This window comes from Saccopteryx bilineata, chromosome 5 (assembly GCF_036850765.1).
Source record: "Saccopteryx bilineata isolate mSacBil1 chromosome 5, mSacBil1_pri_phased_curated, whole genome shotgun sequence".
In the NCBI taxonomy this organism is placed as follows: domain Eukaryota; kingdom Metazoa; phylum Chordata; class Mammalia; order Chiroptera; family Emballonuridae; genus Saccopteryx; species Saccopteryx bilineata.
Genome location: NC_089494.1, coordinates 65,865,356 through 65,887,756, shown reverse-complemented (window position 1 = coordinate 65,887,756; position 22,401 = coordinate 65,865,356). Strand labels below are relative to the sequence as shown.

The following is a 22,401-nucleotide window of genomic DNA, read 5'->3' as shown; positions in this document are numbered from 1 at the left end:
TTTATATCAATATATTGTCTTTGTCCTAATCTCCTCTTCTTATAAGGACAACAGTCACATTGGATGAGGGTCCACCCTTAGAACCTTGTTTGAACATAAGCACCTTTTAAAGGTTTTTTCTCCGGATGCACTCACATTCTGAAGTTCTGTGGTTTGGGACTTCAGCATATAAATTGGGAGAGTGGTGGTACAATTTAGCTCATAACAGATCACTAAATGCTGAGAGCTGTTCAATATGTACCCCCCTTACCTGTGTGGTATGTGGGGGCCACCATCTTACCCCATAAAGCCCAGGGCCAGTGACCAGCCAGAGAGTTTGCCACCTCCCCCAGTCAGGGAAACAACTAAACAACTCTACCTTCTCCTCTTTTTTTCTTCTTCTTCCCACACCAGACGAGCTGGCCCAGAAGAGAGGTAGGTGAGAGAAGACTTTGTCAGCCATGAAAGCATCCGTCCATCCTGGAGAGAAAGGGAGAACAGGGGAAAGAACTGGAAATTCATACATTATTAAAGGATAGAAAATAAATAAGAATGAGTCTTCAAAACCAAATGTAATCCTTAGTAACAGAAAATATCAGAGGATCTATGAAATGGGTCTGAAATATGGGTAAGAGAGCTTCCATCCTCATAGAAGGTGAGGCGTCAGCATGAGTAGGGAAGTTACAGGAAAAAGTAGAACTGCTTCTTGCTTATCTTCAGTGACCTGAGTTGCCTCAATAGGCTGGTTTCATGCTCAAGGCACAGTGGAGAACTGCAATGCTTTCTGCAGGTGTGACCCTGGCTGGAAGTTTCCCAGCACCTGCCTGGAATAGGCAACAGTCAGATTCTTATCGCAGGGATAGGGCAAATGATGCTGAGGGTCATTTGGATAATGGAAATAGCAAATGTTAATTATATGGACTCCTCCAACAGTTGACAGGCAGAGCTGTGCAGTTGTCTCATGCAGCCATCTTGTCTACTTGAGAAAATTGTAAGCTCCATGAGGACAAAGACAATGTCTTCTATTTCATTTATATGCAGAACATATAGTCAGAGCTATTCACAGTACTTCACAGTTCATGCCATTATCCATGCTCATTCTGCTTTCTGGAATTATTTTTGTCCCTCACCTTCACCCTCCTCACCACACTGTCTTTCTATGCCCCTCCTCTGCCTTCTAATTTTTTTCTTCTCCAAAAATCAGCCCTAGCATTACCTCCTCCAGGAAGTGTTTGGTCTGGGTTAGGGTCAGATGAAATTTCTGGCACCACTAGAATGTAAGTTTCATAAAGACAGGATTTTGTCCATTTAGTTGGCTCCACTTTCTGGCTCCTAGTGAGGCATCTGGCACTTAGGAAGGATTTGGTAGAGTCTGTTTGTCCAGGAAAAGAGTGCAGTTTGTGAGTGGAATTCCCTCGTAGTCCCGAGAGCACTTGAAGCACATCAGCAACGTGGGTTAGCCTGTGAGTTCCAGTGCTGGCTGGAAGCCCACCAGTGTGGAGATTTGTTTTAACAAGTTGTGAAGTTCAGAGAGAAGGAGATCCATTTAGAACTCCATATTCTGATCTAGACGGACAAGCGTGAAGCCCTGTTAGGACTCAGGTACCAAGGAAGTGCAGATGTAATTGCAGTTACATATGGCGTCTGAAACTGATTCCCAGCCCCCTTCCTGGGGTGGAGTGGGGGAGGGGGCTTTCCCAGAAGCCAACAGCTGCCTTTTCCAGGTTCCACGATGGACGGTGCCCTCCCCTGCGGTTTGAAGGGCCAGAGGAGGAGGCAGAGGATCCTGGCAGTAGGTGGACAGCCCAAGAGACCCTTCACACCTTCCTGCCATTTGTTAGTGGTTTTCAGCCCTTCTCTAGAAGGCTCTTTGATTTTCCTTGTAGTCTGTTGAGGACAAAATGTGTGCACAGTGTGGTTGTGGACAGCAGAGATCATCTCTTGAAGTCTCATTGTTTCTTTTTCCTATCTCTGAATGCCTTCTGATTTTGAATTTGTGTTCTCCAAGTACTGTTTTTATTGTTACTCTTCAAATGTAAACAGCTTAAATGTTTCTTTCCTTTTAAAAAGTTTACCTGCAGTTTCTTTTACCCCTTTGTACCCCTTTGGCTGTGGAGGATTTAAGAGCCCAGGACAGTAAGTCAGGAGACAAGCTGAGGTTGACCTGGGTTACCACTTTGCATCCATCAGGTTTAATTCAGTTCTCTGAACCAGCCTCGCAGCTGCAAAGTAGAGGGTTTGCATAAACAAGAACCTCCTGATTGAAAGAAAGCTTGAGGTCAAAAACCCCAATCCCTAATCATCTCTAGGCCATCTTCCGTCCGCAGTGTCTGTGGTTGGAAAACTCTCTGCTCTCTCTCGTCTATTGGTTGGTCTATTGCACCTGCTCCCCAGTGAAATGTAAAATGTTCTGTTAGCCACATTTTAAAAAGTAAGAAGAAACCAAATTGTCTTAGTCCACTCAGGCTGCTATAATAAAACGTCACAAGCCGGGTGCTTTGTAAACAACAAACAGTTATTTCTCGTGGTTCTGGAGGTTGGGAAGTCGAAGCACCAGGCACCAGCAGGCTTGGTGGGATCCCACTTCCTGGTTCACAGACAGGTGTCTTTCCACTATGTCCTCACATGGTGGAGGGACAAGGGAGCTTTCCCGGCCTCTGTCCTAAGGGCACTAATCCCATTTGTGAGGCCTTGGCCTTCATGAATCACCTAACCAACTCCCAGAGGCCCCACTTCTCAATATCACATTGGGGGGTTAGGATTTAAGATACGGACTGTGGGGGAGGGCGGGACACAGTTCAGTCTCTAGCACAGCTGATATTAACTTTAATATCCTTACTCAAAATATTAGCAGTTAACATGTAATCAAAATAAAAATTATTGTGATGGCATATTTCTTTCTAAGTCCCTGGACTCTGTATTCTATACTTACGGCACATCTCAGTTTGAGCCAGCCAGGTCTCGTGTGTTGCATAATGTGGTTGTTTGAGTATTGCTGCCCTGGCAACAGAGGGCCTCACTCCCGTTCTCAGGGAGAAATGCAGAAATGCCAGAGAGCTCTTCGTGGGACCTCCCAAGGGAAAACAAATCTGGTTACTCTATAAGATAATAATATTTTATTTCCTTCAGACTTGACTTCATACTGATTTCCAGCATATGAGGAAAGTCACTGTTCTGGATTTGCAGAGTTCTAGATTTTTAAAAGTTCCTTTGGCTCTAGAAAGGTCCCATATTAGTTTCAAGAGCAGTGTTTTCTAAAGTGTGTTTCATAAAACACCAGGTTTGTGGGAGGTGAAGAGGTGTGAGGCAAAAGAGAGATCACCATGGCCACAAAGTGGAGGGAGTAGTGGGCATGAAAACCCAGCAGGTGCCTTTATTGCAGAAACAGGGCTTCCAGGACCAGGAAGATGCTTGTGTGAAAAACATCTTGAGGATCCAGTTAGAGGGGACCCAACGAAGCAATGCTGGTCAGAGAACTGGCTCCCTCAGTCATTTCCAAGACACCTTCCTGATGGATCTTAAATTCATTCCCAAAAGTCCCTCATGCTAGGAACCCTGCTGCTGCTATGGCCTCAGAAAACTGAACGCTAAAACTAAAACCTTCAATATTGAGTTGTAACAGTGACTCTATTGGGAACGTTAGTATCTGTTGTGAATCGGATCCGCTATCTTTCCCAAACACATTTTAATACTTTTCACGTAGCTCCTAAATGTGACGGTGAATGTCCATTTTGTTTTTAAATGGCACTTCAATTTAGAGCCATTTTGTTTTATTTCTTTAATGATCCAGTCAAGTAGAGCAAATATGGCAGTTCTGATTTTTCAAATGGTCAGAAAAGCAAGAGAAATAAATTCTGATTCTGTCAGCCAGCATCCTTCTCATTCATAGAAAGAAATATGTTCCCATTTAAGATGAAAGGTTCTTTGCTTTTATTTCTGAGCTCATATTGGAGGAAAAAATCTCAAGGTCATTTACAGTTTATTAATTTATTCCACTATAAAATCTCTCTATAATGGGGCTTTCTGGTCATTCCCCTTCCTCACTAAAAGATAACTCCAGGCACTTCAAATCAAATGAATTAGAAACAAAGCCATTAAAATTATAATCTCTCTACTTAGGAATGGATCACAACTTAACACTTTTTTCCCCAGGAATTTGGGTTATGTTAATAGAAACTATTTTTCTCTTTAGAACATAAGATCAGATTCTAACAGTCTGGTCCATATGTTAGGCACATATAAAAGTTAATCATTTTGCTCTGATGCCAGAGTGTTGTATGCAAAGAGAAGCTGTAAACCACAGCTGTGTGGAGTAACAATTGTGAACTTTACTGGTGTGCACATGTGGGATGTCAGTAAACTAAGTAAAATGTCACTTAACTGAACTTGAGAGTTGAAAATGGGAGAGAGGACCGCTAAGATTTTATTAAGGGTCTGAGTTTAGTAGAGTGGTCCTCTTATTTGTGTTTCACAGGGGTAGTTCAATTTACACAAAAACCAAATCAACTTTTTTCCAGATGACTAGGTTTGGCTCAGTCACAACAATAGTGGCAGGTGGGTGAGTGACCAATGGGATCGCTGTGTGGTGGACTTGGTTTGGTGTGTAAATGACTTTAAAAATCTAGAGATCTGGCCCTGGCTGGTTGGCTCAGTGGTAGAGTGTCAGCCCAGCATGTGGGTGTCTCGGGTTCGATTCCTGGTCAGGGCACATAAGAGAAGCGCCCATCTGCTTCTCCATCCATCCCCACTTCTCTCTCTCTCTCTCTCTCTTTCTCTTCCCCTGCAGCTATGGCTTGATTGATTTGAGTGCATCAGCCCTGGGCACTGAGGATGGCTCCGTGGAGCTTCCACCTCAGGCACTAAAAATAGCTCAGTTGTGAGCATGGCCCCAGATGGGCAAAACATCAGTTCCAGATGGGGGTTACTGAGTGGGTCCCAGTTGGGGCGCTGGCAGGAATCTGTCTATCTCCCCTCCTCTCACTTGGGAAAAGAAGAAAAAATACCCAGACATCATCTAAAATTAGTTGGGTTCAATTCATTTGAACAGGCAGCAATCCCATCAATTACTCAGTGGCCTACCTTGAATATGATCAAAAACCCTGAAAGGACCACAGAATCTTTCATTAGGCCATTCTAATTGATAAGCTTTCTCAGCATCACTCTTCAGTGCTCTGCACTTCAGATATCTGACTTTGGACAAGAGACTTGAATAAATTTCGCCTCAGTTTTCTTTCATGATAGATCGGGAACATAGCTCACAGGGTTGTCATATTAAATAATTCATTTCACACACTTAGCACATTGTAAACATTCCATAAATGTTAGTATTTAAGTATTGTCTATTTTCTGATCTGATGCAGAGGGACAAATATAGGGCAAAATACGTGTATTTCTTTTTTATTTTCTTATCTCTGACGGATTTTTTAAAAAAGATTTTCTTTTTATTCATTTTAAAAGACGGTGGGGGGGGGGGAGAGAGAGAGAGAGAAGGGGGGAGGAGCAGAAAGCATCAACTCCCATATGTGCCTTGACCAGGCAAGCCCAGGGTTTTGAACCTGTGACCTCAGCATTCCAGGTTGATACTTTACTGCGCCACTGATGAATTTTTTTAAAGACAGTAGATAATACTATAGAGTGCTATGGGTCCTCCCTCCCTTCTTTTCTTTCTTCTTTTTTCCTCCCTCTGTCCCTCCCTCCCCTCCCTCCCTTCCTTTCTTCCTTCCTCCCTTCCTTCCTCCCTTCCTTCCTTCCTTCCTTCCTTCCTTCCTTCCTTCCTTCCTTCCTTCCTTCCTTTTTCCTCCTTCCCTTCCTCCCTCCCTCCTTCCCTCATTGCCTTCCTTCCCTCCCGCCTCCCTCCCTCCCTCCCTCCCTCCCTCCCTCCCTCCCTTCCTTCCTTCCTTCCTTCCTCTCCCTCCCTCCCTTCCTTCCTTTTTCCTTCCTTCCTTCCTTCCTTCCTTCCTTCCTTCCTTCCTTCCTTCCTTCCTTCCTTCCTTCCTTCCTTCCTTCCTTCCTTCCTTCTCTTCTCTCATTTCTGTTGAGAGTTTGTGATTTCTGTGTTTTAAAACTAATACCTTAACAAGATAAATAGGAAAGCATAAAATAACTGCCAAACCTTAAATCCTCAGTTTACTTGCTTTCTTTTCTAGTTATCAAACCCAACATTTAATAAGACTCTAGGCAATAGAAAATTGGATATTCTGTAAAACTGTGTGGTTTACTGGAATCCCTAATTAATAACATTTTTGTAAATCTTATATGAGAAAGAGATTGTCAAAAGCTGAGTCAAGTGATTTAGTTTAAACTAAAACTCCTTGGCCGACGAGGGCCTCCAGGGGTTTCCTCTGGCTTTAGTCAGATCCCCTAAACCAGCAGCATCTGCATCTTCACTCATCACTGACTATTAACTTTAATATAATAGGCGCATTATTTCTGAAACTCAGTAAACATTTACCTATCCTTCTGGATGATGAAACCCAGGTAATAAAAAGGCAAGTAACTCATTTAAGTCCTCTTAACAAGTAAATGGCAGAGCTGACACAAACCCCAGGTGGTTTGATCCTAGAGTTCACAACCTTAACCACTTTTCTGTAATCCAGGCCTCACGTTGCTTCAGCAAAGAGTCTGAAATACAAAGACATGGCCAAAGACTAGAAAGATGTTTAGGGTAGGTAGAGGGAGGGAGGTAAGTTAGGGCCTGCTCCTGGAGGGTATTGGATGTCACATTAAATAAAAATTTACCACCTCACAGTTTATTCATTCACTTACTCATTTATATAGATTTATTGAGTACTTACAATGTGCTGACTATCTTGTGCTGAGCACTAGTCTAAACCCTCATGGAGCTTAGTCTCCAAAGAGAAGTCACAAGACACGGTGTTAATCAGATCCATAGGTAGCTTTAAGTGTTGCATCAGGCACATCTTTGGCTTTGAAAGAGACATTCTCTAGAAACATTTAAACCATCAATCTATTTCATTCAGGTTTATTACTCATCCATGGTGCACTAACTCTGCAAAATGGTTCACAGTCAATTGCTTGTTTCCATGAAGTAATGAGCTATAGTGTTCTTGAATGACTGAAAGGAGAATCTGTGACACTGAAGTTTGCCAGGAGATGGAAGAAATAATTCATCTATAGAAAGCAAGGGTAGAAATGATCTAAAATGTCCTTCTGGTGCATTAAAGCATCTTCAGTAAACTTTTGTTTTAGCCTCAACTATGTGTAGAGAACAAGTCTTATAGCAGGTGCTGAAGAAATATTTTTGAATTAATGAATGGGAATAGAAGTACTAAGTTCCTGACTTTAAAGAGTTTGTTATCTCTATAAGGAATCACATCATTTCTAAAGAAAATTACCAATTAACTTAAAAGGATTCAACACAAGTGCATTAACTAGCTGAAGCCTTTATTATTTGCATGGACTTGTGATACTTATAGAGTTTCTTCATCAGAAAAAATAACTTTTTTGGCTGTCCTTTATTCTCAATAGGTTGTAGTCTTTAAAAAATATCTGTAGTTAATTGCATCCCACATCTGTATGATAAGGCTTTAATTTAAAATGTATTTGAAATCATATAATTTTTCTGGATGCTGTATCACAGTTCCATAGAGCCAAGGTCTCACAAAAGAAGTGATGCCTGTACTTAAGAAAGAAAACTTACATAACTTCATCCTTCACCTAACCTGTGGTGGTGCAGTGGATAAAGCATCAACCTGCTAACACTGAGGTCGCTGGTTTAAAACCCTGGGTTTGCCTGGTCAAGGTACACATGGGAGTTGATACATAACTTCATCCTTCAACATCATGACATGTATAAGGTTGAGGAAACAAAGCCTTCTGAGCACTGCCATTTTTGAAATGATAAAAAAAACATATATATATGAGAAATGTGGGTGTATGAGTATTCAGGAAAATGGTGGCAGTGTAGCTTAGCTATGAGTAATGCTGGCCAATTAGGCATGTTGTTAAATTTTGTTTCCTATAGAGTGTTACCTTTCTCAGTATACCTTTCCTTACTTTAGGTTTTTAAGCTTCTGTAGTTTTTCTCAAAGATATACACTTGAATTGTTCAGATGAGGCCCTTTGCAAAATTGGAATAGGGGATATGGAATAGTCATCTCTTGAAAGAAAGCAAATTAATTGATATATGTGAAAATTAAACTTAGGTACCTAGAGATCAAAAGTTAACTTTGAGTGCTTTCAGAGACTCAAGAGAAAAAGATTTATATAGTGATGACTATGTTCATATTAGCATCTATTTTTTTTTCAAAATAGCTGATGTTTGCTAATATGCAAACTGAAAGAAATATATTTTTTACTAGGAGAATATATATCAATATTAAGATATTGAAGATAAGCATCCTGAATTACTTAATCTTTAAGACATTACAGAAGGGGAGTAAAAAACTCTGTCTTTGTCTTCTCTCCCATGTGTAAAGGAAGATTAATATAAAAATTAGACATCTGAATAAGCTCACTTTAGCCACAACAGAAAAGTGAAGAAGGAGGAGTAACTGGAAAGATACCACAGAAATAGTATCATTGCTAGTTGCTCATGGTGATCAGCTGTGAGGAGAGCAAATTAAAATGACAAGCATAAAAACAAGTTACTTGCCATTCCCTGCCAATGAAAATATTAATGTGGGGGAGGAAGAAAATTTTCTTTACCCTTCTAGTTTATTTCAGCTGATGTCATAATTAAATCTACAGGAGAGAAATTAACAGGAGGAAAATAACAAAATTTAATTACATAAATATGTACAAGAACCCCATATACCGTATTTATCCCTCCACAAGACACACCTGACCATAAGACCCACCTAGGGTTTTAAGAAGGAAAATAAGAAAAAAATATGCTGAACCAAATGGTGTATTAAAATATTTAATAAAATATATCACAATAATATTTCAACAATGCAAACTCAACAGCAGTACTAACAACCATTAGCACTGTTATTAACAAATGAGAAGAGACTTTAATGTTCAAATACTCTTCTAGTTGTTTGGGAACCCCAGGAACTCATCATCGCTAGTGTCAGAATTTAAGAAGCTCAGTTGCTCACAATCATTGGTATCACTTTCTTTTAGACTCCAGGGCCAGCCATTCAGGTTGTTGTTCTTTAATTCAGGATACTCCCCAGCTGCTGCACTAGAGAAAGTCCAGTTATTTTTTACTCTAATGTCACTACAAAGGTAAACTACCTGGATTACAGCTGGAATAATCTGATGGAGATGAGAAGCATAGCCTTCTCCATCTGCTGCTGCTTTGCCTGTGTTTGCACTGGCTTCCGAGCTCACTGCACATACCTTGCATCCTTGGCCCCTCCCCTATCTGCCAGCCAGCCAGCCAGCCAGCCAGCCAATGAAATGCTATGAGCCTGGCAACAAGTGACCTCTGCATTCACACAGAGCTCCCGCAGCTGCAGCGCAACCCTCCACCAATGCTGCACGTCTCTCATGTCTGCCCTCAATGATGCCAGATGAATGCACCCACACAACGTCATTTGCCTTCCCTCCTGTGCTGCATGCAACTGTGGAAACCAGAACCAGGAGATCACTCAGCAGATGCCAGGGTCCCGCACACAGCCATGCCGGGTGTAATTACGCTCCTGCTGACGCTCATCCTACATATGTTTACTGGTGCAGTGCTGCGCAGCAGCTAAAAAAATTTAACATTCCCTCCATAAGACACACGTGCATTTTCCCCTCCACTTTTTTTTGGGAAAAGTGCATTTTATGGAGTGAAAAATACGGTACATGAGCAAATCAGAGTTTTCGCATATATGAGAGGTTCAGAGACATAAAGGTAAAATGAGGTGTATATGACATCCTGAGCTAAGCAGTGATGCAAGTTGCCGCAAGGCTTCAGAAGGGAAGAGGCTAATTCACAGGACAATAAGAAGAGCAGATGTTCAATAATTAGAAGTTTGTGCTGCTCTATACATAGGTCATAAAAAGTTATTTCTGGTGATAAGTTCTATTATTGGCAAAGCCCCACATTTAGATTCTTTAACAGAGAGGTAAAAGTTTCTCTTGAGCTCACAAGATTTTTTATTTCCTTCAGCTCAAATAATACACATGTCAAAGCAGCACATCTTGGGGAGGCCTGTTCTGAACCCCTTCACTAACTATGAAGGCAATTTTTGGAGGGAAAAAACATGGAAAAAGAAGGTTTTGTTGAGGCATCATAAATTATTAGTGAGACCATAGACACAAGTTTTGCCATTTTGCTCTTCCAGTGGTCTTCAGGTAAAGTATTTATCCATCTATGTGGCTAAAGGTGAATGGTTTAGATACAAGCCACTAAGGAACTTATACCAGTTAGTTACTACAATTGCTAATCAGGCCAAAGTCTCGAGAAAAATCTCAGACTACCTGGGTCAGGTAGTTAGTTGTACGTAAAAAAGTGACATTCCATAGTCTGAGACTAGAATCCTAAATAAAATGTCCAGTCAAGAGAGAATAAATGATTATTCAACACACCTTATCGATGGTGGGTCAGTTATATGATTTCCCAGGGTGAAGTACATTATGTTGCTTTCTGTTTTTAATAAAGACCAATAAAGCCACAAAGGGCTTCAGAAAACAAGAGGCTGTTGATTTCCCATTGTGCAGGATGATGACCAGTGCCTGAAACTCTAAGTGCTTCTTTGTTCTTCCTCTATAAGCAGTGGTAGTCAACCTGGTCCCTACCACCCACTAGAGGGCGCTCCAGCTTTCATGGTGGGCAGTAGCAGAGCAACCAAAGTATAAATGAAAGATAGATTTAACTATAGTAAGTTGTTTTATAAAGATTTATTCTGCCAAACTTAGCAAAAATCCGACATAAAGTACTTGGTAAGTAATTATTATTATATGCTTTAACTTGCTGCAACTCTGCTTTATAAATTTTACAAAGTAAAGTTACTTCCCTACTTTATAAATCACCATTACTGTGGAACCAGTGGGCGGTTAGACAATTTTACTACTAACAGAGATACAAAAGTGGGCGGTAGGTATAAAAAGGTTGACTACCCCTGCTCTATAGCATGGAAGACAATGAAAAGGACAATAGACTTGAAACTGAGAAACCTAGATTCTAATCCCAGACCTGCCATCAAATTTAGGTCACTTCTACTCTCTATGACTCACTTGTATTATATGTCAGATAAGGAATTTGAGTATATCAGTGGTTATCCACTTGTGTGCCATAGCATTCTGTCATGGCATCCATGGAGCAAACCGTTGTGGTTATGCAGCTTCCTCAAGTCAATGTCCAGCAATGTGGTGTAAGAGGGGTGAACCCTTTTGTGACAGGAAATTACAAGGGACGGTGTGATGTTGACCTAGTGACAAATTCTGCTCTCCTTTATATGTAAACATCTCACATGAGTGAAGTAATACATTTATCTGTCCATGAACAAATTAAACCTGGTTTAGTTGTTAGGAGAGAACTGACAACTGCAGGTTGGGAACATAGACAGGAAGGGTTTGATGGGAATATGGAGGTGATTTATACTGCCTGGAAAAGTTCAGGGTGGGGCATGGAAGTGGGGGGAATTAGTTCTCACAGTAGTGGGGAGACACAGCATTAAAGCCATGCTGCACCTTCAGGAGTGGAAATAAGGATAGGAAAAGGAGTGAGGGAACTTGACTATATCCTTTTATAGAGTTTTGTCCAGAACTAGCACTGATTGGACTAGAAACTACTCTGTTGCATATAAATATTACTCTGAGATTGGAATATGCAATTCTTACATGTCAGTGACATGGGTACTGGCAGATATGTGTGTGGATTTCTTTTTTTTTTTAATGGGTCAAGTCTTCTCGGGTAGGTAGGTATCAGCAGCCTAGGTTCTGGTACTCGTGTGAATACATGTCATGCCATTTAGCAGCCACATTATATCCAAGCAAACACCACCAAAAATGTGGGAAAGGCAAACAACGCCCAAAGCTTTTGTCACCTGGCTCTATTAAGGGCAGATACTTGTCATGAATGTAGACTGCACTGGCAGCTTCCACCAATGTGGCAATAGCAATGTGGAAAACAACTTCATTTCTACTCTTAACTGAGTTAGGGAAGGGAAGTCTTGGTACCTTCTTGAAACGTTCTGATGTTTGGTTTAGCTGTTTGCTGGGCTGACATCCTGTTCACGAGTTTCAAAGCTTAAGAAGGAAAAGAAGAGTTACTGGTTTGTTTTCTTCAGCTCTACAAATTTGAAAATCTCTGGGTCACAAATCTTTAAAGATGTAGTTCACATTCCAAATGAAAAAAATAAAGTAAAATAAAATTACAAAACAGCAAAAACTTTGGTTTGGCTTCCTTCATGTGAGTAGTCTAGAGGTGTGCATCATACAGAAATTTCAGCAACTGCCAATTAAAAGTCAGTACAGAAATGGGGAAAGGAGGGTTTTTTTGGGGGGAGGGGGCTTTGACTTTCCCACACATGTGATAAAGGAAAGGTTGTGTATTTGAAAAAAAGAGTACATATCTTTCTTCAATAAAACAGCCAGGGCCCTGGCTGGTTGACTCAGTGGCAGAGCATTGACCCAGCATGTGGAAGTCCCAGGTTCGATTCCCAGCCAGGGCACACAGGAGAAGTGCCCATCTGCTTCTCCACCCTTCCCCCTCTCCTTTCTCTCTGTCTCTCTCTTCCCCTCCTGCAGCCAAGGCTCCATTGGAGCAAACTTGTCCTGGGTGCTGAGGATGGCTTCATGGCCTCCACCTTAGTTGCTAGAATGGCTCTGGTTGCAATGGAGCAACGCCCCAGATGGGCAGAGCATAGCCCCCTGGTAGGCATGCCGGGTGGATCCCGGTTGGGTGCATGCAGTAGTCTGTCTCTCTGCCTCCCTGCTTCTCACTTCAAAAAAATACAAAAAAATAATAAAAATATTAAAAATAAATAAATAAATAAAACAGCCAGGAGTAGGTTGCCCTCTTATTTACTCTTAATTTTTTCCCTCCACAAAACGACATCCCTTTCTGTGTATATGTGTAAATTATTCAAGTTCTTTCTGGAGAGATTAAGTGGCCTAGGAAATCTTCCACATCCCCCTGCCCATTTATTGATATTAAGACTCAGAGCTGTAGATAAATGCAAAGGAGGAAGTAAAAACTGCAGAACAAATTCTAACTTCACACTTTCTCTCTTGGTCTCCCCAAACTGTGTCATTCATATATATATATATATTCATATATATATATTCATATATATATTCACATATATATTCATATATATGACAGCTATTTAAAGTTACTTCAATGTATCAAATCTAAAAAAAATTCTTATAGATTTAAAATAGTTATATAAAGACAAACAGTTATTCATTAAACATACAAACTACTATAATACATTTTATACAGCTACTGAATTGAACTCCTTGCATTTTTATTAGGTTCAGTGTTATTGAGTGAAATTAGAACATTTCAATTACTGCAGGTGTTGCACTAGCATAGGTCTGTCTCTTCCAGGCTGACTCCCTAACTGTTAGTCACACAACCCATTGGTAAGACAAAACGGAGTTCATTGCTTACCACATTCAGGGGACCGTCACCTCTCAAAGTTTGGCAGTGTCTGGAAAAAGGAAAGGCAGATCAGAATTTATTGAGATCAAATGTGATGTAAAGCAGGTCTTCCAAAGTGAGCAGGCTTGATTAGGATTGCGTAAGGATCATCCACAATTCCAGAGCCCATTATGGACTGGAACAGTGAGGTGAGGATTTTGAAATGAGGGATCTGTAGAATCATAGGGCTTAAACTGTCCCTGGATATTTTCCATTGAATATTGATGGGTCTTGGGTCTTTTGGGAAATTCTATGATGAATAATCAAACTCTTCACTTGGACTGGAGACTCCTGGAAAAAGAAATTCATGCTAAGAAAGACAGAAATAGCACAAGGTCATTTTCATGTAGACAGTAAGGTTTGATTTGCGTTCTCAATACCCGAGCTGAGTGTGAAGCCCACCGTTTCAGTTCTCAGGTCTACTCAGGTAACTAAATGTGATAACAGGTGAACTGAAGCATTTGGTTTTTTTATTTGTAGCTTCTTTTTTGGTAGCAATTCAACAGGAGCCTTTTACATTTCAGCATTGCTTTGCAATCATTTATTAACTTATTAACTTATCTCATGTGTTAGGGAAAATTAAAGCAGGAAAATTTCCCGAACAAATGCCTACCAACAGTCACCACGGGCACCCTACAACAAATCCTGTAAACTCGGGTGGGGCAGCAGAGGGAAGCTGAATTCCATGTGATTATTAAAGACAGCAGCCCATCATTTTGGACAATTCTTAGGGGCAACTAAAGATGAAGTCATGGGTGCTGGGTACTTTCCAAGAGATGAAAATCCTCTGAAGCAGGCAGGAAATTGCCATCTTTTAAAAGTTCTAGCTCTGTCTTCAGACCACCTGTCTCTTTTCCTTTAAGTTGGAAGTAGGGAATTTTTGTGGGATCATTGCATGCTCCATTTCAGATTCCTTTTTTAGCCAGTTCTCACATAGGATATAAATTCCACTAGGTGCCTCTGACTTCCTTTTTCTCTCCCGACGCACACTGGTAGCCACAGTTTGGGGAAACACAGGAGGGTGCTCCGGGGCAATGAGGCATCCTTAGTCAAAGACACTGCCTAGGGGTGAAGTACTGAGAATGCTCTTAACATTTGAAAGAAGTGCGAACACTGTATTTACATTTAAGTTAAAATGGAAACTTCCTATAGGTTCTGTTTCTAAAAGGTGTGTGTGGCACATCTGCTGGGGTCTATTGTTTATTCATACTGTAAATCCTTTTGAAATGTGTGAAAATGCTTCCCACTCATTATAAAGCTCCTGCCACCCTGGATTACAACTTTGATGTCACCAATCCTGCTTCAAAGGGTTCTTTCTGGGCTATTAATCACAGTTTAGCCTCTGAAGATATCGCCAGAGAAAACATCGGACATCTTTGTGCTAGACTTGCTAAAAACTTTTGAAATCTTGAGAGCCTTGCATATGCACAGATTGCAGCATTTCCTTTCCTTCATTAAGAATTTTTTCATTTACTACAGAAAGAAATGACCTTATAGGTAAAAATGTAAGATCTCTGCCCCTCGTTTTGGGAGGCCAGAGACGGGAGAGGAGATGCAGGGGAGCTGGGTGGTGCAGAGGGGAGAGCAGAGTTTGAGCAGGCTGCTCAGGGCCTTCCAAGGTACACAGCAGTAGCAACCAGAGTGACCCAGGGACTGAGGATCAAAGGGAAGTTTCCTTATCATTTTTTTCTCATCTCTTGTTTTTTAATTAACCACTGCTCACAGTGGCAATTACCTAGATTCCCTGGCCTTCTACTCTCTTTGAGACATATGTGAATTGTTCACTGCAAATAATGATAATAATAATAATAATAATAATCAATGCTAGTAATGTGAAGTAAGCACTTAACCTTGCACAGCCCTATGTCGACAGTGATTTTCATGAATTATTTCCTTGGATGCTCATAGCAGCTCTGAGAATTAGGTAATACTGTTTTCAAGTTATACACAAGGAAACCGAAGCTGTGAGATGTTAATTAACTTGTTCAAGGTCATGCCTCTGGCGAATGCAAAGCCCCTTCAGCCCCTAGGACTCAAGAAGCTGCTGCCCAGGCTTCCGCAGTGGGTGGCGCGGTTCCTCCCTACCTGCTGAGGGACCCGTACTGCCGGATGTACTCAGTCTTACAAACTAGCAATGGTGTTCTCTATCGCCCACCTTCTCTGTTGGGAAAACTTCCAGCATCTTTTTTTTTCCTGTGTTCATCTTCTTCAATGAGTAGCAGTGCCCTAAGTAGAGACCTTTTAAAAATTGTTGGAATCCATGCGAGTCCTAAAGAGTCCAGAGTAACAGGCTTTATTGAAAGGAACCCTGCCAGGCACTTCTCTGGGGAGAAGAGCACCCGTTACAGACTAGGGGCGAGTTATATAGTGTTTGGGAGAGCCTGAGGGGATACTGAGGCAAAAGTCCTGGTGTGTTCCCTTTTATGGTTTGAGGATTTCAGCTTTCTGGAATGCTCCTTCTTGGGGCAGGTTGATCAGCTTCTTGGAATTCCTCTGTCTCAGGGGTGATAGTCCAGTAAGGGTGAGGTCTGACAGATAAGCGGAACATCAAGAGGACAGTTTGGAATTCCTGTATCTATCATTTCTCAACTCTGTGGTTACATACAAAAGAAAGGCAGATATTAATTTTATAATATATGGTGAGGGGTGACAAGGAGAAAGAGGAGAAAAAATTGGAAAATTATTGCTTCTTCTGGAGAGAACTCAAGAAAAGAACCTTGCCAAGCCAAGTCCCTCATCCAGTTAAGGAGGTCATCAATATTCGTGCTGTGAGGTCTGAACCAGGCGATGTCCTCGAAAACCTGAGTGAGAGAGTAAAAAAATTTTGCGAGGTAATAATTGTGAATTGCTTACTGTGAGTGCCGAGTGGACAGAGTGACATGGTGATACATGGTCTCCTGATTGGTAGGTGAGTGTGTGGCTGCACCACGTGTGTATGGCCTATATAAGGCTGTGGGTCCTTGTGCTCAGGGGGATTGCAGATGTGCTGATTGCTGGCCCGCCACTGTGAGGGGCCATTTTACTGTTTGTTTGCCTGAGAGGCAGTATCCCCTGCCTGTGTGCCTGTCCACTGTTGTGAGACTTTATTAAACAGAATGGCCCAACCCTTTCCGGCTCCGCAGTTTCTCTACCATCTGCCCGAATCCAATGTGAACTTGCCTGGCCTTGGCCACTGGCATTACAGTGAGTCTGCTTTGGTTCTCTAGAAATGTTATAGGAAAGAAATGAGCTGAGACAGGATTGCTTTGGCCCACTGGAGAGTCAGAGAAAGGGGGCCTTGGAAATAGGTTCAGGGGTTTAGCCTGGGACAAGCTACAGCTCCCCTGGTTGCAAGTCTTGTGGGGTCCCTTAGAGCCCAGGAGGAAGAGAGAAGCAAGGGCAATGTGCCTGGGTGAAAGAAAAGGGTAGTGGGAAGGAGAAGGTGCAGGTGTGCTCCAGGGACTGAGGGTGAGTGGGATCCTCTGTCCTAAGGGCTTTACGGGTGGAGATTTTAGGGCTGGTCCTGAGTGAGGGAGGATCTCAATAAAATATTCATCAGTTTTTCAGATGTGTCCTTTTAGGGTCACGGTCTCCACTGTTTAGTTGGCACCAGAGCAGGGGATCATTAGTCAACGCAGCTGGTCCTGAGGTTGGCTGTGCCTTCTCTTGTCTGGTTTTGCTGCTTTGGGGGCCTGGAGCTGAAACACAGCTGAGGCCTAAGTATTTGTATTTGATGCAGGTCAGAACCTCATTGTCCTGGGGCTTTAATGCTTAAGGGCTCTTCTCCGGCCCCTTGTTTGTTCTTCTTCTAAGGGAGTCTAACTTGCACACCTAGCAACCTCCCAGGGAAGAAAAAGTCAGGGAGGGCCCTAACCACTTGACCAGTGATATGAAAGGTCAGGGCATCTAAACTATATGACCAGTGTATGCTAGTGGAAGAAAGGTCACCCTGGGGGTGAGGTCCTTGTTTTCCCAGTTTTGCTCATTGCTAGGCACCTGGGACTTTCCACTGGTGACCTTCTATGCCTGGTCTATAGTCCTTGCTCTGTTCATGTCTAACTGCCTACCACAAAAGGAGGACATGGAAAGGGGAGGAAGGAGAAAGCACAGCTGGAATCTCTGGGATTGGATAAATAATAAAATGGAGAAACACATACTCCTTTTATGTTGGTGGGTATAGGATAGTTAACAATGAACATTTATAGCACAAAGAAATGGCATTTAGGCAACAAAGTAACAACAAAGGATCCCCTGGTCTAGTGGGAGATTGTACAATATCCTGGGAGGTCTAGAAAAAGGAAATTACCCTGACATTTCAAAGGTATGAATCTTAGATGCAAAAAGATAGTCGACAGGCTCAGTTAAGGCCAACATTGACCTTTGTCAGGGAAGATCCTGGTTTAAGTCATGTCTACCCTTTATGATCCTTTTTTAGGTAGGAAGTTTTAATTTCAGACCATTCGATGTGGTTACTTTAGGTCTCTAAGTTTGTAGGGCTGCCATGAATTTCTCCCCTGAACTTGTCAGGTTTAGTATGTGGCCCTTTTTAATCCACATTTTATGTACCACATTCTCTTCATCCATTCATCTTTTAATGAATATTTTGTTTCCCCTGCTTGGCTGTTGTGAATAATGCTGCAATAAACATGGGAATGCAAATACCTCTTCAGGATGCTGTTTCCAATTCTTTTGGCTAAGCACCCAGAAGTGGAATTGCTGGATCATATGGTAGATCTATTTTTAATTTTTTTTCCAAGTACAAGCTTTTTACCTCCTTGATTAATTTATTCCTAGCTATTTATTTTTAGTGCAATTATAAATGGGACTTTTTAAGTTTCCCTTTCCATTAATTTTTAGTGTATAAAAATACAACTGATTTCTGAATATTAATTTTGTATTTTGTTACTTTACTGAATTCATTTGTCAGTTCTAATAGTTTTTTGGTGGACTCTTTAGGGGGCTCTATATATAGTATCATGTCATCTTCAAATAACAACAGTTTTACTTATTTCCTTCCAATTTGGATGCTTTTTATTTCTTGTCTGATCACTATGGCTAGGACTTCCAGTACTCTGTTAAATAAATGATGAAAGTGGACATCTCTTTCTTGTTCCTTATCTTTAGGGAAATGCTTTTATTTTTCCCTCCATTGAGTATGATATTGGCTGTGGGTTTGTCATACGTGTTCTTTACATTGAGGTGTGTTCCCTTTATTCTTGCTTTGCTGAAAGTTTTATTATAAATGGATGCTAGATTTTATCAAATGCTTTTTCTGCATCTTTTGATATGGTCATGTGATTTTTGTCCTTCACTGTGAGGGTAGTAGACTATGGAATTCCAATTTACACCATATTGGCATAAGGATTATTTCGAACTGAAGGCAATTGAGAAGCAGATATAAGAAAAGCTCTCTGCCCAATCCCATTTGCCTAAAAGCAGGACAAAGATTTGTAAAGCAGGATATAAATTTTTAAAAGTTCTTTGCCCTATTCTCCCTACCAGGAAGAACAGAAGTTAATCACCAGAGACAACTCTAGGCTCTTATCAGCCCAGAGATAGTACCAGAAAAATAAACATTACTAACTAGCCCTTATCTTTCATTAGCTTCCCTATAGAGCTATCATCCCACAATTTACTCCAAAAATTCAGAGTTCTTTTACTTTATCTTGTTGCTTCTTTAAAATCTATTGTCCTTTTGTTAAGATATTCTCACCACCCTCTGAGTTACTCATCACCGAGTACTTCTGTGTGTATGTGTGATATATACATTAATAAACTTCGGCTTGTTCTTCTCTTATTAATCTGTCTTCTTTTTTTTTTTTTTTTTTTAAATTTTATTTATTCATTTTTAGAGAGGAGAGAGAGAGAAAGAAAGAGAGGGAGAGAGAGGAGAGAGAGAGAGACAGAGAGAGAGAGAAGGGGGAGGAGCTGGAAGCATCAACTCCCATATGTGCCTTGACCAGGCAAGCCCAGGGTTTCGAACCGGAGACCTCAGCATTTCCAGGCCGACGCTTTATCCGCTGCACCACCACAGGTCAGGCTAATCTGTCTTCTGTCAGTCTAATTTGTAGGGCTCCAGCCAATGAACCTAAGATGGGATACTATTATAAATGGGATTGCTTTCTTAATTTACTTTTCAGATTTTCATTCTTAATTATAGCAATGCAAGTTACATTTGTATGTGATTTTATATCTTACAAATGTGTTTTGGATACATTTATTGGTTTTAACAGGTTTTTTGTGGGAGTTTTACTATTTTCTACATTTGAGATTATTTCACCTATGAACAGGGATAATTTTACTTCTTTCTTTATAATTTGGATGCCTTTTATTTCTTTCTCTTGCTTAACTGCATTAGCTAAGACTACTGGTACTATATTGAATAGAAGTGGTGAGAGGGGACATCTTGCCTTGTTCTTGATCTTAGAGGAAAAGCTTCCACTTTTTCACTGTTGAGTATGTTAGCTATGAGCTTTTCATCTAGAGCCTTTCTATTCCTAGTTTGTTAAATTAATTGGAGACTTCCTTTTTTTTCTCATGAAACTAATAGAAACTCAATTTATATGATAAATTATTTATAAATTTTTTATTATAAATAATTAGTATACTTTGTAACTTATACCATTTAAATTTTAAATTTTAAATTCTTCCAGAATTTTCAAAGTTAGAGCAGATTATTTTTTAATTATCAAGAACTTTTGCATCCTTTTTTAAAAATTCTTTATTGATTTTAGAGAGAAAGGAAGAAAGAGAAAGAAACATTGATTTGTTGTTCCACTTATTTATGTGTTTATTGATTGATTCTTGTATGTGACTGGCAATTGAACCTGCAACCATGGCATATTGGGATGACACAGAGCAGATCTTTTGAAAAATTCAAAAATATATAAGAACACAATGAGAAAAATTACTCATGATCCTATTCCTTAACTTTCCTCTACTTTAACGTCTTTGGTTATTTTACCCAGGTAATTTGGCCCAGACAAGAGCCAGGATAACAGCAGCCTCAAGATCTTTGCCTCCACATTTCAGTGCTGGGAGAGCCAAGGTAAGTAATAGGTTTGTACCAAAAATAGTGTGGATTAAAAGGTGCTCCTGCCTGGGAATAGCTCTAGGTGGGCAACATTAGTTTCCTTTATCTGGCCTACTACCTAGGCAATCTGAAAAAGAAACTAAGGGCATTTAGGAATCAGGGATTAAGAGATTTAAAACAACACCATGGAATCCTTTACAATCCTGTGTCAAGGAAAAAATCATTTCCTTTACCCTCTTAAGTTCTGTAGTTGGAGGACTATGAAATAACTCAAACAGATAAATTAGCAAAAGAAAAAATAGATTTTAATCATGTACATACAGAAGTTCACCAAAAAATGACTCAAAGAGGCAGTTAGATTTTAAGGCTAATATACCATATTAATAGGAGATGAGAAGGAGCAGCACATTTTTGGGAGAACAAATGATTTCTGGGAAAAGTAAATGGTCTTTTAGGTGAATTGATGAGAGGTACCGTAGTTTATGACAATGTCTATTTAGACAATTTCTTACCCCAGTGCTGACTTGTCATCTCCAGTGAGAGGAGTCCATCTTCCCTTCAAAATTCTCGTGGAGGAAATTTATGACAGTTGAATTTTTTTGTGAGGCTCTGCTTGTAGACAAAGAAGGGGAGCTCAAAAAAAGAATCTTGCAACTGTTGATTCTTACATGTCTTCAGCCCAAAGTAGTTCTTATGCCACTATGGGATATTCTGGACCTTTTCGCCTAATTCTCAGAAAAACTACTGAAGACACAGAACAATGACTTGAAAATGAAGTCCGTTCAGAGATAAAGCACTTTTCCTGGAAGCCATCACCAACCTACAGAGGAGGATATCAGGGACCAATAGAGCCTGCAGGGAGGAAAGAAACCAAACCCTTTGCTATTGCTCTTCTCTGTCCTCTGAAAAATGAGCAGAGAACTTGTCAATGCAAAGGGGATGTTTGAAGGGTTCATAAATATCCCACTGTAAAATATTTATAACTGTTCCATCCTTCCAGCTTATGTTTGCCAAGGATCTCAAGGAGTGGCTGGTTAATGTTCACTGCATGTATTAATACTAACCAAGAAACTATTATGTTAAAGGTGATGGGGTGATAAAACTCTGAATTTTCACATTTCTGTTTACATTCATTATTAAATAATGTATTTAATAAAGAGTAAGCAATATAGCCACACATACTACTTTTGAATATTATACCAAAATTGATATAAACATACATATCTGTACTTATATCTTCTGAGAATAAGATTTAACTGTACTCAGTAGGGACTAGATAATTTTCATTAACAATTTTAACGCATTACTATTATAATCCAGTGTAATACTCTACTTTTCAACTTTATGAGTTTGTGACAAGATATTAGGACTATTTCACATGGATTATTGGGATCCCTAGAAGATATTTACATAGAACAGCGGTTCTCGACCTGTAGGTCGTGACCCCAGCGGGGGTCGAACAACCAAAACACAGGGGTCGCCTAAAGCCATCGGATGTATTGTATAATAAATATGTATTTTCCAATGGCTTTAGGCGACCCCTGTGTTTTGGTTGTTCGACCCCCGCCGGGGTCACGACCCACAGGTCGAGAACCACTGACATAGAATTTTCAATTATTCTGCGAGCCTCTTGATATTACTTGTAAAATTTTATTTGTGTTAAATATAGTTGATTCTTATTATTCATGAAAGTTATGTTTTATAAAATTACTGTCTGCCCCTGGCTAGGTGGCTCAGTGGTAGAGCATCACCCTGGTGTATGGATGTCCTGGATTTGATTCCCAGTCAGGGCACACAGGAGAAGCAACCATCTGCTTCTCCATCCCTCCCCCTCCCCCTTCTCTAGCTCTCTCTTCTCTTGCAGCCA

At 40.6% G+C, this 22,401-nt stretch overlaps 1 protein-coding gene across 5 annotated transcripts in view; it reads left to right on the top strand.

Annotated features, from left to right (window-relative positions):
• The window catches only part of MYO3B (myosin IIIB), a 577,608-nt gene that overhangs the window by 291,598 nt on the left and 263,609 nt on the right, over positions 1-22,401 (top strand). For all 5 annotated transcript variants that reach the window (XM_066280402.1, XM_066280405.1, XM_066280403.1 and 2 more), the window contains one exon: positions 20,470-20,549. In XM_066280402.1, the coding sequence (XP_066136499.1) occupies positions 20,470-20,549 (80 nt within the window). The remainder of the gene's footprint in view (positions 1-20,469; positions 20,550-22,401) is intronic.